At 39.6% G+C, this 14,081-nt stretch overlaps 1 protein-coding gene across 7 annotated transcripts in view; it reads right to left on the bottom strand.

The window, feature by feature from the left end:
* Positions 1 to 2,278: 2,278 nt before the first annotated feature.
* Positions 2,279 to 14,081, bottom strand: part of ACSL3 (acyl-CoA synthetase long chain family member 3) — a 47,974-nt gene continuing 36,171 nt past the window's right edge. For 4 of the 7 annotated variants that reach the window (XM_086844303.1, XM_086844302.1, XM_086844305.1 and 1 more), the window contains 8 exons: positions 13,962 to 14,033; positions 13,318 to 13,457; positions 12,432 to 12,604; positions 11,768 to 11,842; positions 10,932 to 11,123; positions 10,328 to 10,442; positions 7,846 to 8,003; positions 2,279 to 6,322 (listed from right to left, as the gene is read on the bottom strand). In XM_086844303.1, the coding sequence (XP_086700429.1) occupies positions 6,159 to 6,322; positions 7,846 to 8,003; positions 10,328 to 10,442; positions 10,932 to 11,123; positions 11,768 to 11,842; positions 12,432 to 12,604; positions 13,318 to 13,457; positions 13,962 to 14,033 (1,089 nt within the window). In that variant the 3' untranslated portion in view covers positions 2,279 to 6,158. Of the gene's footprint in view, positions 6,323 to 7,845; positions 8,004 to 8,200; positions 8,394 to 10,327; positions 10,443 to 10,931; positions 11,124 to 11,767; positions 11,843 to 12,431; positions 12,605 to 13,317; positions 13,458 to 13,961; positions 14,034 to 14,081 lie in introns of those variants that run through there. The other 3 variants (XM_086844307.1, XM_086844306.1, XM_086844308.1) reach the window with 1 other exon arrangement.

The following is a 14,081-nucleotide window of genomic DNA, read 5'->3' as shown; positions in this document are numbered from 1 at the left end:
GATGGAAATTTACTTTAGGTAAGGAAATTTACTCAATGTAAGGATCTACGTCAAAATCTCACCATTTCAGAGGAATAAAGGCCAGCAACCACTAGGCTCGTTGCCAAACACTACTGTGATTGCACATCAGTGGGAAGCCATATAAACTTTTCCATTAGAGTTTAACTCTTACATTCATAAAGTTGTCTCTCAATTATCTGCAAATAATTACCAAAACAAAAACCAAACAACCTACCCAACCTCGCTACCAACAGAAGGCATTACAGCTCCCGGGAAAGAAATAAACACACACTTGTAATAAAGTGGGAAAGGGTACAGTGGAACACATGGAAATTCAGGGGCTAGGGATTCAAACATGATACGTGCTTTTTCCTGCTGTTACTTGGCAATGCTGAGTTCCCCTCAAGTCTGATATAAAACATCTTTTTGACATTTCACGCACGGCAGGCCGCGTTATCCTTTTGGGTTCGTGCGCTCCAGGGAACTGAACCCACCCAACTCCCAGCAGGGAAAGCGTTTGCTCTCCTACCAACCTTGTCCTGGGGACCAGGGAGCAGTTTGGGGATGGCCATCCAGGACCACCTGGAGATGGAAGTGGCCCGATGGCCAGCCCTGTGCCAGGTCTCTGCTGGGCAGGGAGGCAGCTGAAGCCAAGCGCTGGTTTGACGTAAAGCAGAACGAAACGCTGAAGCCAGCCTACATAATGAAATGTGGGATTCAAATCATAGAGACATTACTTGCTGGAAGCCACAGGTATCTATTTTAATCATAGCTAGAGTAGAGAAAATACTTGCCAAGGCTCTGAAACTTTCAGCCACCCACAGCTGCTGTCCCACCCTCCAGCCACGGGCAGACACAGACCCACTGCCACAGCTCTGCCCGCAGCTCCAGCTCCAGCTGCCCTGCCTGGGAACATCCCCTAATTCCCATTTATCTCTGGCACCTTCCATCCCAAGCAGAAGCTTTTCTCCCACTGGCTGTCCAGCACAAAGAAAAGGCATATCTGTCATCTGTTCCCTGGCTTGCTGAGGGCAGACAAATCATTTTTATATCAATTCTGGGGAAAGGCAGAGTTACCTTTGCACACCACTCGCCTTTGATCTGCAGGACACTGAGAGGGGAGGGCAGGTGCCAGCCCCATGATCAGCACAGCCATTCCCAGCACTTCCTTTAACATCCAGTGCCGAGGCAGAACTGACCCACACACAGGAATATCAACAGGTTTTTAAAAATACTATTCCCAAGTATTACAACTGCTTTTAAAAATATTACTCACCTTTTCAAATCCAACCGTTTGGGGACTCCTTCTCCCTGCTGCCACCCCTGGATGCTTTTGTAGACAATAATAGCAACTCAGGTCTACAATGTTTTTATTTGTATTTTTATTGTATCTATTTTGGATCCCATGGCTAATCACTACATTACCATTTTCTGATACATTTAACCTTCCTGAAATCAGTTGCTATAATAAAATCCTATTTTAATAGCTCCAAACTTGTTTATTTTTCTTTACTAAAGAGACCCCTAACAGTATTTTATTAGCTACGAATGTCTAACAAAAAAAAAGAGCGAAAAAACAGTTAAAGTGAATCTTTATCTTAAATTATTTGAATTAAGTTTTAAGTCTTAAAAACTCCCAGTATTTCTGAAAGAAAAAATTAACAACTACTTTGGATATAACTGAATCTAGAAGAAACTGGAGCCTTCTCATGGCTGGTTAAAGGGCTAAACAAAAATATCAGCTATACAGCAAGGAAGGTTTGACATTTTGTCAGCCCTACGACCCTGGGCAGTTGGGGAACCTGTAAATAGAGACAAAAATTGTTAAGATGCCTCCAGGCTGGACTGTTACCAGCAATGGCTTGTGAGCTTGCAATTAAAACTTAAATTTTAAGTGCTTAAGATCTCTTAAGAAGTCCAATTGCAAGCATCTAATATCTGACCCTTCAACACACAAACTTAAGGAAAATTACACACTAAATACAAGCCCTAGCACACTTGGATAGGAAAAAAAAGTGTCATAAGCCTACAGCTTTACAAGAGGTATTACTAACAGCCAGATGCTTTTAAAACCAGGTAAACGGCAGATCATATGCAAATAAAAATTGACCAAACATCATTAATTTTCCTTGCAGTGAAAATCCAGGCTAACCTGGTAATTCCTGCTCATGCATTCAGTTCAAAATGGTCACACATATTTGAAACATCTGACAATAATAAACATATTTCTATATTATCAACTCTGTACCCCTGAAAACACTGGATGTACAGGTCCCAATTTGTGAAATTAATTTTATTTTTGAAACATGATATCCAATTACAAATAAATAATTCATACAATATAACTCAATTAGGATATACAATGTTCAGGCAGTTCATAGTAACAACCAAGATCACATTGAAAATGAGTTTACATTAAATAACCCATTACAACAATATACAGTTGGTCATTCAATTAATGTTTCAGCCTGGTCCAAGGTGTAGGCAAATTGAAAATCGTTCCTCTTACCAGTAAAGAAACAGATGTACACAATTTTATACCCAGTCCAAAGTAGTTAATACACCATAGTAATAAAAATTACAAATGCTGCATTGCATCACCTAAACGTAGTTTTAGTAGAGAATAAAAAGTTTGTGAATTTTAGCAGGACAAAGGTTATTGCAAAGGAGTTTTATGTCCTATAGCAATTTCTGCATAAACTTCCAAGCTTTACAGGGTGTTCCTAATGTAGGGTTGTGATTCTACACCCTTCTCTCATCCTGCCTGTAAAGCAGTGGGGTGCAGGTACCTGTTATGTCCTTAGCTCCAGTCACACATTGCTTTTCACTCCCTTTTCAGCAGAACCTTTCCCTGCTCAGCTACAGCTCCCCTCCGAGGTGTGCTCCTGCCTCTGTGAGACCTGCAGCAGCAGAAAACTCACACTGCCTTTTGACATGCAACTTTTGAATTTGTCATCTACCCCAGAAATGCTATGCTCTGTAAAGAGCACCTACATCTAGATTGAATGATAGCCTAAAGTCCTGGAATATTTTTAAAGAATTGTGAAACTTAAAGGATATTCACAGCATCCCTGGAATTTCTTGGTCATCCATTTTAATAATGAAATGCATAAGATTTTCACAAGAGAGTAAGTAATTACAATTTTCAATGATTCAGAGACCTGGTAAGATTTTATTTACAAAAGTTTTGTTAAAAATCCCCCTTCTTTTGGGGGCCCTTTAGATGAGGTATATGCCCCTTGCTCTTAGTTTGAACTCAGATTGTTTAAAGTTACAGCTCTTTCCATTACAAAATCTCCCCTCCTGACAGAGACCACTCCTCCCAAACACACATTTCTCAGCTCCTGCAGAGCCTTTGGGACAGTGCAGTGCTTTCCAGCAGGTACTTTTGTTCTTGTTACACAAGGCATGGGAAGAAACACACGCACCAAAAAAATTAAAAAATAACTATGATGGGGAATTGCCAGCTGGAAAGGGTTGGAACCAATCCCTCCAAAGCTGTCCTTGTGCTCAGCAGTGCAGGAGCACACAGGGGGCAGGCAGAAGGAGCTGGCAGCCCACAGGAGCAGGGGAGGAGGGAGCCTGAGCATCCCATCACAGCCCCCAGCACAGGTGGCCTCAGTGGGAAGGACTCACAACCCAGCAGCAGTGCAGTCTGTCTTCTGCTGCAAATCAAAAGAAAAAACCCCATACTCATCACAAAGACTTTTAAAAGTCTTTCTATCTCCAGACTATCTTACTGAGACTAAACTTAATGAACTGCTTTGTTTTCATGTTCTGTAGAAGAAATAAATGTCCATATGCATCTGATGCCTAATGAAAGAGGAACTATATATATCACATCCATTTTAAACATAAAAAGCCTGAACTGTACCATCAAATGCACAGTTAGACTGCAACCCCATCTTGTGACTGGATTAGAAAAAAGAAAATGAAACCACCATTTCCAAACCATTTTAAAAATTTCGTTTACACAGTTTCTCAAAAGGGGATTTAAATGCTTAGCAGACCAAAATACTAACTTCAGATTTATTTAACCAAAAGCAGATTTATTTTCTTAAATCTGCTGCACAATGCACCAAGTGATATACATAGTACTTCAGCAATTTATTAATTTTCTCTAAAAATCACAAAAATATTTTAACAATGTACAGTCTATGCTGAGTTCTATTTAAGAACCTGTTGATGGAGCACAGATACCAATTTAAGTGTTAGTGTGTCTAACACATGGTGTGACGCTTCCCTACAGCCTTGGCAATTTTTCCACATTTGGATTCTTCAGCACTTATCTCTATTCACCACAAGGTTTTCATTTATGATCTGGATATCTAAAATCAGTAATCTCAAAAATATGGTTCTGATTTCTTTTTGTTGCTTCTATTTCCATTTGATTACTTACACAAAAATTTACCATTTGTTAACAGTTTTTCCTGGACAGCAGCAGAGGAAATCCATAATTAGCACAAACCACCTCATCATTTCATCAGGGAACCTGCTTGATAACCTTCAACTCCTATGAATCTGCTTTCTATAATCAATGGAGAGCATTAATTAAAAAAAAAAGTATTTCAGAGATTTAGAAAATAAAAATCTGCACATCAAATAGCTCCAAAAACCTCATGCCACAAACAGCAGAGCAGGAACTCCCTCTCCCAAATTAAGCTTCTGGCCCTCAGCATTGCTGTGTGCTCCCATAGCAGGGCACTCAGTGAGCATCAGGACCTTGAGTTTTAGTGCTACAAGTAAATGATGCACATGAGAGTAATCTCCAAATTAAAGCCACTCCAGTTGCTTCATCACAAAGTTGGCTGATGTATGCCTTTTCACATTCTCATGTAACCCTGAATATTCTTTCCAGAAATATTTTGAAAATAAAATTCACATCTGAAACAAATCTGAACACTCTCACTGAAGATGAAAAGAGCCCCCATATTTTTTCAAACAATATCCATGAATCTCTGCTGAAACAGAAATTGAGATTCCTTCCCAAAGTAAGAACTAGGTGTAACAAACCAAGCAATATAAATAACTCTGGCTGACAAATGCTTCAAATATCTGTTTTTAAAGCAAAAAGTACTACACAAAAGAACAGAGAATCAAAGGGAGATTTTTAATGGCACAAAGGGCAGCTAGGCACTGTGTGAGCTGAGAACATAACTGTCATTATGACTTTAAAAATCCCCCCCAGGAAGATTTGGGTTGCAGCTAGGGCAGAGCGAGGGTCTTGCCAAACAACAAAAGAGCAAACCCACTGTAATGTCCAAACCTAATGAGAAAAGACAAAAGTTGCTACAGTCCCTCTGCTAAAAGAACACAGTCAAGCTTGTAAAGTTAGGTGAAATTAATGATGAGAGCTCATATTAGCACAACACAATTCAGCTCTGGATGAAATGGTCACGAGCTATTTAAAAAAGGAGTTTCTGTATCTGAGAGATTATTCTTAGGTTTAACTTCTGCTGTGTTAATAGCATCTTCTGTATTAAAGGAGCTTTAACTAACACCTGCAAGAGTACCTGCCCTGAGGCAGAGCTGTGCCACGACCATCCTTCCATTTTCAGATCAAAATAAAAGTAACCATTAGGCACATATTGAAGGTGTATTACACAAGCTGGAATGTCAAACATTTTCTCCCTCAGATTTACACAGAAAAATAGCACAGCAGCAAATAACCTGGTCCTCTGTTCAACAATTACCTTGTAACAAGCATTTTCAATGTAGATAATGTCACAACATCAATACCTTCTTATCTTTAAATAATTAGGTAAAAAAAAGGCCCCCAGTATAACCATTTCTTATATAGCCAAGTCTCTCTATATACATCCAAATTTTAAAGATACAAATAAAACATTATACAGGATTTATAAATGTTTAAAAATTTGAGGCTTCAGAATCATGGTTTCCCAAAAAGACCCGGGAAAATCCACAGACTGACAAGGTAGCAGAGAAAACTGGAAAAAAGGAGACAGACACAAGTTTGCTGCCATAACATTTTACTAAACTTGCCAGTCATCATGGTGATGTCGTTAGAAAGAACAGTTTAAGCTGGAAATGAAGAATGGTGGTTTTGTGTGTTGATCTCAAGTGATGAGTTGAGACAGGCAATTCAAGTATTTCCTATTTGATCCAAGCTCATTGTAGCAAAGTGGTGGAGAGGAGGATTATTTTACATTTTTTCCGTACATTCGATCAATGTCCGTTTGATAGAACGCCGTCAGCTCCTTGCGTTTGAGTTTGAACGCGTCTGTCACCAGACCAGTCTCTGGGGTCCAAGGATCAGGGCTCAAACGGATCTTTACTGGTATTTCAAACTTCTCCAGATTTGCTGTAAAAAAGAAATATTTTTAACACAGAAATGTATTAAAAATGAACCTGAATGGAACCATTTTCTTAAAGTTAAGCACAAAAGTAGAAATCATATTCTCACACGTGGAAAAGCACGTGACCCAAATTGAAGAAGTGCTCCTCCAAGCCACCATGGTTGGTTTGACAACCTGTGGGGTCACAAGCAGAGTGACAGGATCCTCTAGTACCTGCTGTCTGTTTCCACAGAAATACTGGAATAAAGCCCAGCTGTTCAGGTGTCTGTGCAGCTCCCTAACTTCAAAAAAAGCCTCAGTGCATGGAAATGATATCCTCAGAACAGACTCTGCTCTACCAGCAACATGGTACTCATCATCTGGAGAGAAAAATCTTAAAATCCATACTACTTAGGTTAGAAAAAATGGGGGAGTTTGTTTTTTCCTGATAGTTCTAAATTGGTCAAGGGAATTAAGTTTATATGGGAGCCCTTCACTGTACCGAAAGAGAGCAGTGCTCTCCATGTTACACCTTCAGCACAAAACACTATCATTTACAACAATTTCTGCTGTGGTTTCAGATATGAGAAAAGAAAAATAGCTAAGAAAAGTAGCCAACAGATAGCAATAATAAAAAAACCCCTCTCTTTTCAAGTTCAATTTCAAAAATATACACAAATGTATACTTATGTGCAACCTGCCGTTTTTAGATTTTCCTGTCCCTTTTTCTCCCTTTGGCATTAGATTACTGGGATTGGGTTTTTGGGGTTTTTTTTGCAATTTACCACTAAAACCCACAGTATTTAAAAGTAAAGCCTGTGATACCAAAGTGAAAACCAAAACCAATCATAAAATAACATCAAAATCATTGAATCAAACACTACTTTTCATCCATTTTTAAAAAGTATTTCATTCTCCTTAGAGCAGTGTTGCACAAAAAATGAAAGGAACTTTGTACATGCTCTCTCCAGCACAGCAGCTGCTGAGAATGATTTTGCCCATGTGCTCCAGACAGTGAAGAAAACCAGACAAGAGAGGTGGGGCAAGGAAAGAGCAGCTGCAGTGTTGAGACTGCACTCATGGCAGGAGGGTGCTCCTGGGACAGGAGCTGGCAAATATCAGTTTAATATATTCACAAGCAATATGGAGAAGAGATGAATATTAACAAGCAAGAGATTGCTGGAAGCATGTAGTTATCCAGGGTAGAAAGGATGAGGACAAAGGACAAAGAGGGACAGGAGGATGTCACGGTGATACCGAACAACTGCAAAACATCCATTGCAGGGAAGTATCAAGAAATGAGGATGGGAAATTTTACACTCCTGATGATCATTTCAAAAAATCATTATGTGGCCATAACTGATAGCCTTATGAAAACGGCTCAGTGCTCAGAAATAGCCAAAAGCAAAAGTAAAGCAGAAATTATCACAAAGAACAAACAAAATATCCCTGTGCCACTGCTTCATTCTGCACCAGAACAGCCTGACAGATGCTTATGTTTCACAGACATTGCAGTCACAGGATTGATAACATCGACCCAGCCACTCACCTGCCATGGCAGCCTCAGCTAGCACCTTCAGAACCTCTTTTTCCATCTCAGGACTGTTACAGATCTCTTCCCAGGTTCCTTTAAATCCTTTTTTTCGGGCTAGTTCTGCGAGCTCCTTTTGATTTGGCACAACAAATCCAATGACATAAGAATGGAAACTGAGAAGCACAATGTACTTTAGTATGAATTTCACAAAGTAAACAACTCTTCAAAAATAATATTTCAAGTTGGGGGAGTTTATAATACAGAGATACTGCTCTTAACAGCTGGCTTTTGTTCACCTGATAACCTTCCTGAAATAGCACACAAGTTACCTCTGTCTGCTTAAAAATAAGTAGAAAGAGAAGCTACTTACCTTACAGTAACTGGATTGCTTCAAGGTGTGCTGTCCATATGCATATTCCACTGTGTCTCATGCCCAAAGCTTTGGGAAGCAGTACCCATACGATGTCACTGTGCCCTGCCTCTCCTCATGTTTTGCAGCCCGGAATGCAGATGGGTGTGTGGCTTCCCTACCTCAGTTTCCTCTCAACTGCAGAATCCAGTTACTGTAGAGGAGTAGAGGACTGCAGTGAAGAGGGGTTGGAGAGCAGGTTGTGGAATGAGCATATGCACAACACATCTCAAAGGATGCCTGCTTCTGTAAGGGAAGTGACTTCTCTTTCTCTTTCAAGTGATTGTCCATACACTCACTCTGCTGCTGGCACTCTTTGCTCCTAACATGCCCAGAAGATAGGAAGCTGTGATCTCAAAGTCTTTGGACTCTAAAGCACAATTCACTCTGAAACAGGTATTCAAAGTTTTCAGATGGTGTAAAGTTTAAGTAAAATGTGCACAGCACCTCACACATTCCAACAAAGCAGATCAGAGCCAGAGTTGAAAGTGATCTCAGAAGAGCTCCTAATCAATTCACCTGCCCTGAAGCAGGGTCAGATACATCTAACAGATGTTTGTCTACATCTTTCTTAAACATCAGCAAGCACTAATGCCAACGCTTCGTCACTCATAGCACGGATAAGCTGCTGCTGCAACTCCCGATTCTTCGTCTTTGCAGTTTCCCTCAAAATAGTCAGATGTCCCTTTCTTTTCCACAGAAGCTGTTTATTCATTCACATTTTCCTTGCCACCTTTTTAGCCTTGCTTCCTTTCTCAGGTTTATTTAGACATATCAGTAATTACTCCTAATTCATGCCATCACAGGTGTCTGCCCAGACATTGCCATGTTTTTCCTGATCTCTTTCTATGAGGTCCATCTCTTCAGATGTGTGGAACTCAGACCCTTTAAAACTTGTTAGAATGATTTCAGAGTAGCCTCACTATCACTACTGCTTGCATCTCACCTTCTGCCTTTGCCTCTGTCCCATTTTTCTCCATGCACGCTCATGCTGTGCTCTGCACTGAACCCTTGTAACTTTGCTCCCTACTGTGTAGGTACTGTGTGTGAAGGCACCTGGGACACAAAGGACTCTGGCACTTTCATCCCTGGTTCCTGTAGTCTTTTGACATGCCCAAGGTCATGTCCAGCAGCATCACCAGTGTCTCCAGGGAGAAAGAGCATATAGGAGTAATCAGTTGGCTGGGTAAGCATCAAACTATCTGTTCATCTAAAATTCAGCCCCTGCAGTGGAAGTACACTTCTTCTGGACAAACAGGTTCATCCAGCTATTTTTTTCTTGGAAAGAACACCTTGCAGCTCACAGTTCCTGGTACATGTAGCTTTTCATTATGGGTCACAAAGTTAAATCTTCACTTGTTGCAGTTCAGATGTGAAAGCAGTTTTGTCCTGAGAGGTTTCCTGAAGGTACATCTTCCCTCTTGAGCAGTTGCTTCCCTCTCGCTGCTCCTTATGCCAATTTTTTGTATTTGGTAGCTTTGTCTTGGAAATTATTTTCAGTGGAAATTTTCAGGCTTTGGTCCTCCAGACCTCCCTGAGCCATCTCTTCCATGAAGTCAATTTTGCCAAAATGTCTGTCCTACACCAGACAACCTCATTTCCTTGCTAACTCAAGTCCTTGGTAACTTTAGTTGCTTTAGTCACAAGCCAGCTACTGGGGCACTGGTGTTTTTTCCTCTACCTTCCTCCTCTGAAGTACCACAGTACTTCCTCTGAAGGACAAATCACAACTAAACACAGCAAGGAACAAGGTGCTCTAGGGCTTCTAAAGGTAACAGACTCCAAAGTGCTTTGAGTGATGCCTGTAATTAATGCAATAGAGCTCAGCTGCTTTTCAGATTGGGGAAGGGAGAATGTAAGACTCATCACTGGTATTTTCCAATAAATGATGACAACAAATGAGAAAGGAAAAATAAAAATGGGCTTCAGCTCTTTTAGTTTTGATCGAGAATTATTCCATTGTATTGTAAGTAAAATATTTTTTTTAACTGATTAAAAAAATTCCACACATTGAGTGGCAAAAAATTTTGCTTATGGCTTCAAGAGGACAGAGAACTGAGCAGTATCAAAAGCTTCAGCTGCTCTTACCTGCTTGCATATGCACAAATATTATCCACCAGTGGGAGATTCTTCAGAGCTGCTTCTACTTTGCCAAGAGAAACATATTCTCCTGCCTGCAGTTTTACAAGATCCTTTTTGCGATCTAGCATGGAAGAGAGGAATTAAGTGTTAATAACAGAACAAAAAACTTCAAACATTTGGTGGCATTATTTATTTCAGGCTAAATCCATATTTAAAGAGCAACTGTTCATCTTTTACTTGAAAAATGACAGGAACCAAAAATTATGCCCAAATTACTTGAAATTATTATATTGTATAATTATAAAATTATACAATATAAGGCAGCTTATCTACTCAATTAGCTAATACTTAACTCTCTAAGTACTACCCAGTCTCAGTAACTTAGGGAGTCAATGCTAAGATTGCTTCAAAATGAACCAAAAATCAGCTTCTAAAACACACAAACAAGTTTACATTAACATACCAGAACTTCCCTGAGATACATGGGAAGGCTTTAGATTGCATGACAAGATATGGATGTTGTTCTCATAACTCTATTTCACAGCCCTGAAAATGTGTGTCTGTTTGAATATCCATACATGTACATGTTTACCTGAATTTATTAACTCACCAATAATTTTTAGACATCCATCATGATGAAACTCTCCAATGTCTCCAGTGTGGAGCCACCTCTGCCCATTCTCATCAACAGTGAAATCTTTCCTGGTTCGTGCTTCATTTTTGTAGTAGCCCACAGTCACATTCTGCCCTCCAATAAGGATCTCACCTCTAGGATATGGTTTGTCAGTGTTGTAATATCCACCTAAAAGGATGAGGAGCTTTATTAAGTTTATGAGAATGAAAACATGTTCCAAAGCAAAAATTTGTGCCATCCTTCTGGCAGTATTAAGTATTGTGCTTTATCAGTTTCACACAGGCTCACATAAAACCAAATAATTTTACCTCACAGTTTAGAAAAGAAAAATCCCTAAGATTCTGCATTAGTCCAAAACACACTTAAGTATTATATATTTCTACTCTACAGTACATAAAAGCCTACAGTGAAAGGAAATACCCAAATGCACTTCAAAATTTGTTATATGTATTTTTTAAAGAATCCATTAAGCTTCTATTTTACATGCCAATTTTTAATTAATTTAATAACATTATGAAGATCATTTTAAAATAGTTTCTTAACAGCAACTGAAGGCATCATGCATACTACCTAGTCAAAATGCCACTTTATTTATTAATAGCTTCTGTCTGGATATTTCCCTGTTTTGAAACTCCTGAGAAATTTATTTTACCTTTATTCTCCCCAAGAACAAACTTTCATAGGCAAAAGCAGCATTTAAAATACAAACAGCCAATAAATAGTCTTCTAATTACTGCTACTGAGCAAAGCCCAATAGAAAAACACATTTCTTACAAAAGCATTGCAATTTAATCATAGGCAGGAAATCTCACCTTCTTCCCAGTTCATTAACTTGATTTCACAACAGACCAAAGGTGCTCCCACTCTTCCTGTAGTGTAGTCCCAAACTAGAATTTAAACAAGTGCATTTTCAGAAAAACAAAAACCAAAGCTGGTTAGAAAAAAAAACCATTTTGTTGTGATGTATCCTCTCAGTGAAACTTAACTGCTATTTATTTCTGAACTTTAATTCACAGAACCCAACTTCCATAGAAAACCCAACAGATTTATCAAGAGAACACAGATAAAATTTTTATTGCGCCAAGAGAGTAGATGGCTGTATTAACAGATACCCTCAGTTTCTAAAAGGCAACTGAAACCATTAGATTCTGTCATATGAAACTAAAATCTGGTGCAGGAAGGTTTTAATTCCTGACATCTCAATTTCCTCCACAATATTTGAAAAAAATGATTCCGTTCACGTGGTAAGTGCAGCAACGCCAAGACCCCACTCACGCTAGAATGCGCTGCCCTACCACAAACGAGAACGTTCATTTTCCACCGAGGTCACCTGCTCCAGCACATCCAAATCAGCCCTGCCCCTGTTTGATGGAGTTTGGGAACAGCTGACTCCAGGACTCCCCAAAGAGGTTTGGCAGCAGCACCAAGGGACGGAGCTGAGCCCCGCCGGGCCCGGTGCCGGGGGGACGCACCCACCTTCGGTGATGGTGCCGGCCCCGGCGGACTCGGTGAGGCCGTAGCCCTGCCCCACGGGGCAGCAGAAGCAGATGTTCATGAAGCGCTGCGTGGCCGCCGAGAGCGGCGCGCCGCCGCACAGCAGGATGCGGATCTTCCCGCCCAGCAGCATCCGCACCTTGCGGAAGATAAGGCTGAAACGCAAAGGGAAAAGGACGCTTTGGAGCTTAAAAACAAAGCGAGAGAGCACCCAGTTTGGGATCTGAACTGAAAGGTTACACTGTCTGCAAATACACTTCTATGACAGCCAAGGAAAACCTCGGAGGAGAACAGTGAAGTTTTCAGAAATACAGGCAAAGATTTCCATGATCGTTTCTATGTTTTAGTTGGAAGGAAGATGGGCTAAATGTTTGAAAGCACACATTTAAGGAGGCAATAAAGTTGCATGATTTTCTCCCAAAAATACGCTAAGCTGTATAAATTTTGCAAACACATTATCCTTTACTCTCATGGAAGCCCAGAATTAGATTCAATAATCCTGTGGGTTCTTTCCAATTTGAGGTATACCACTGCTCCCTTCTGTGAAAATGTCTGCAATTTTCTGTAGGAATAAATTTCTCATCTCACCCAAAAATTGCATAAATCTGTTATTAAATTCCTGATGAAAATGCAAGAAATGTAAATTTTCAATCAGTTTCAAGTTAAACAACACTCACATTCTATCAGTATTTAAATCCCTCACACAAACTGCTTATTTGTTCTTTCAATTTACACTCCAGTACAGATCTGTTCCTGTTCAAAGTGTCAACAATAAAAAGAAGAAAAGCGCAGAAAGAAGAAAAGCAGATATTGCTCCTGTGCTAAGACTTTGATTTTTTGGTGCCATTTAAAATGAAGCTAACCTTACCTGTCGCAGAGTGGGGTAGTGTAACCTTTGGAAATCTGCTCCATTTTGTAGTTGTAGGCCAATATAAATAGATTCCTCTGGAAACTGGTCATTTCATTCACTTTATTCATGACATTTTTGTAGATTCGATCCATAATTTCCTAGTTACGTAAAAAGATGAACTTTAACTCAAAGAAACAGAAATCCTGAATTCAGTACAGCAAAAAGAAAACACAATCTAGAAATTCAAGTCAGCTTCAGGTGACAACCCACTCCCAGGTTCCCTCCTCCTCCCTTGCTAAGAGACAGCAGGATGTTCATGGAAAGGAGGAAAGCAAAATGTGGGCAGGAGCAGCACTTAACCCCCAGCTGCCTGCTGCTAACTCTCTTTATTCCACTCTTTTAATGTAACAAACAAGAAATGTCTAATTCAAATGGGAATCAAACCTTTATTGCTATCTTGTTTGATACCCATATCATGATTGTTTATCCCCAACATACAAATAAGTACCAAATTTATTATTTTAAGGCAGCTTAACATCAAAGATTCTACCTTTTCTATTTAAATTTTTTATTTAAATGGTATTAATTTTGTTGCTAAAAATTGAATTATAAATTATATTTTAAAAAAGGTTTTAAAAATTATTCATCCTTCAGTTACTTACCGGAACAGCTGCCATTAGAGTTGGCTTAAGTGTAGTAACGTCCCCTTTGCTTCCTTTCTTTATTTTAGAAGACTAAAGTGAAGAACAAGTCTACTTAGCAGACACATTCAAGTACTTTAA

Source organism: Cyanistes caeruleus, chromosome 10, assembly GCF_971803275.1.
Source record: "Cyanistes caeruleus chromosome 10, bCyaCae1.hap1.1, whole genome shotgun sequence".
NCBI lineage: Eukaryota > Metazoa > Chordata > Aves > Passeriformes > Paridae > Cyanistes > Cyanistes caeruleus.
This window is presented reverse-complemented; position numbering and strand designations above follow the sequence as displayed.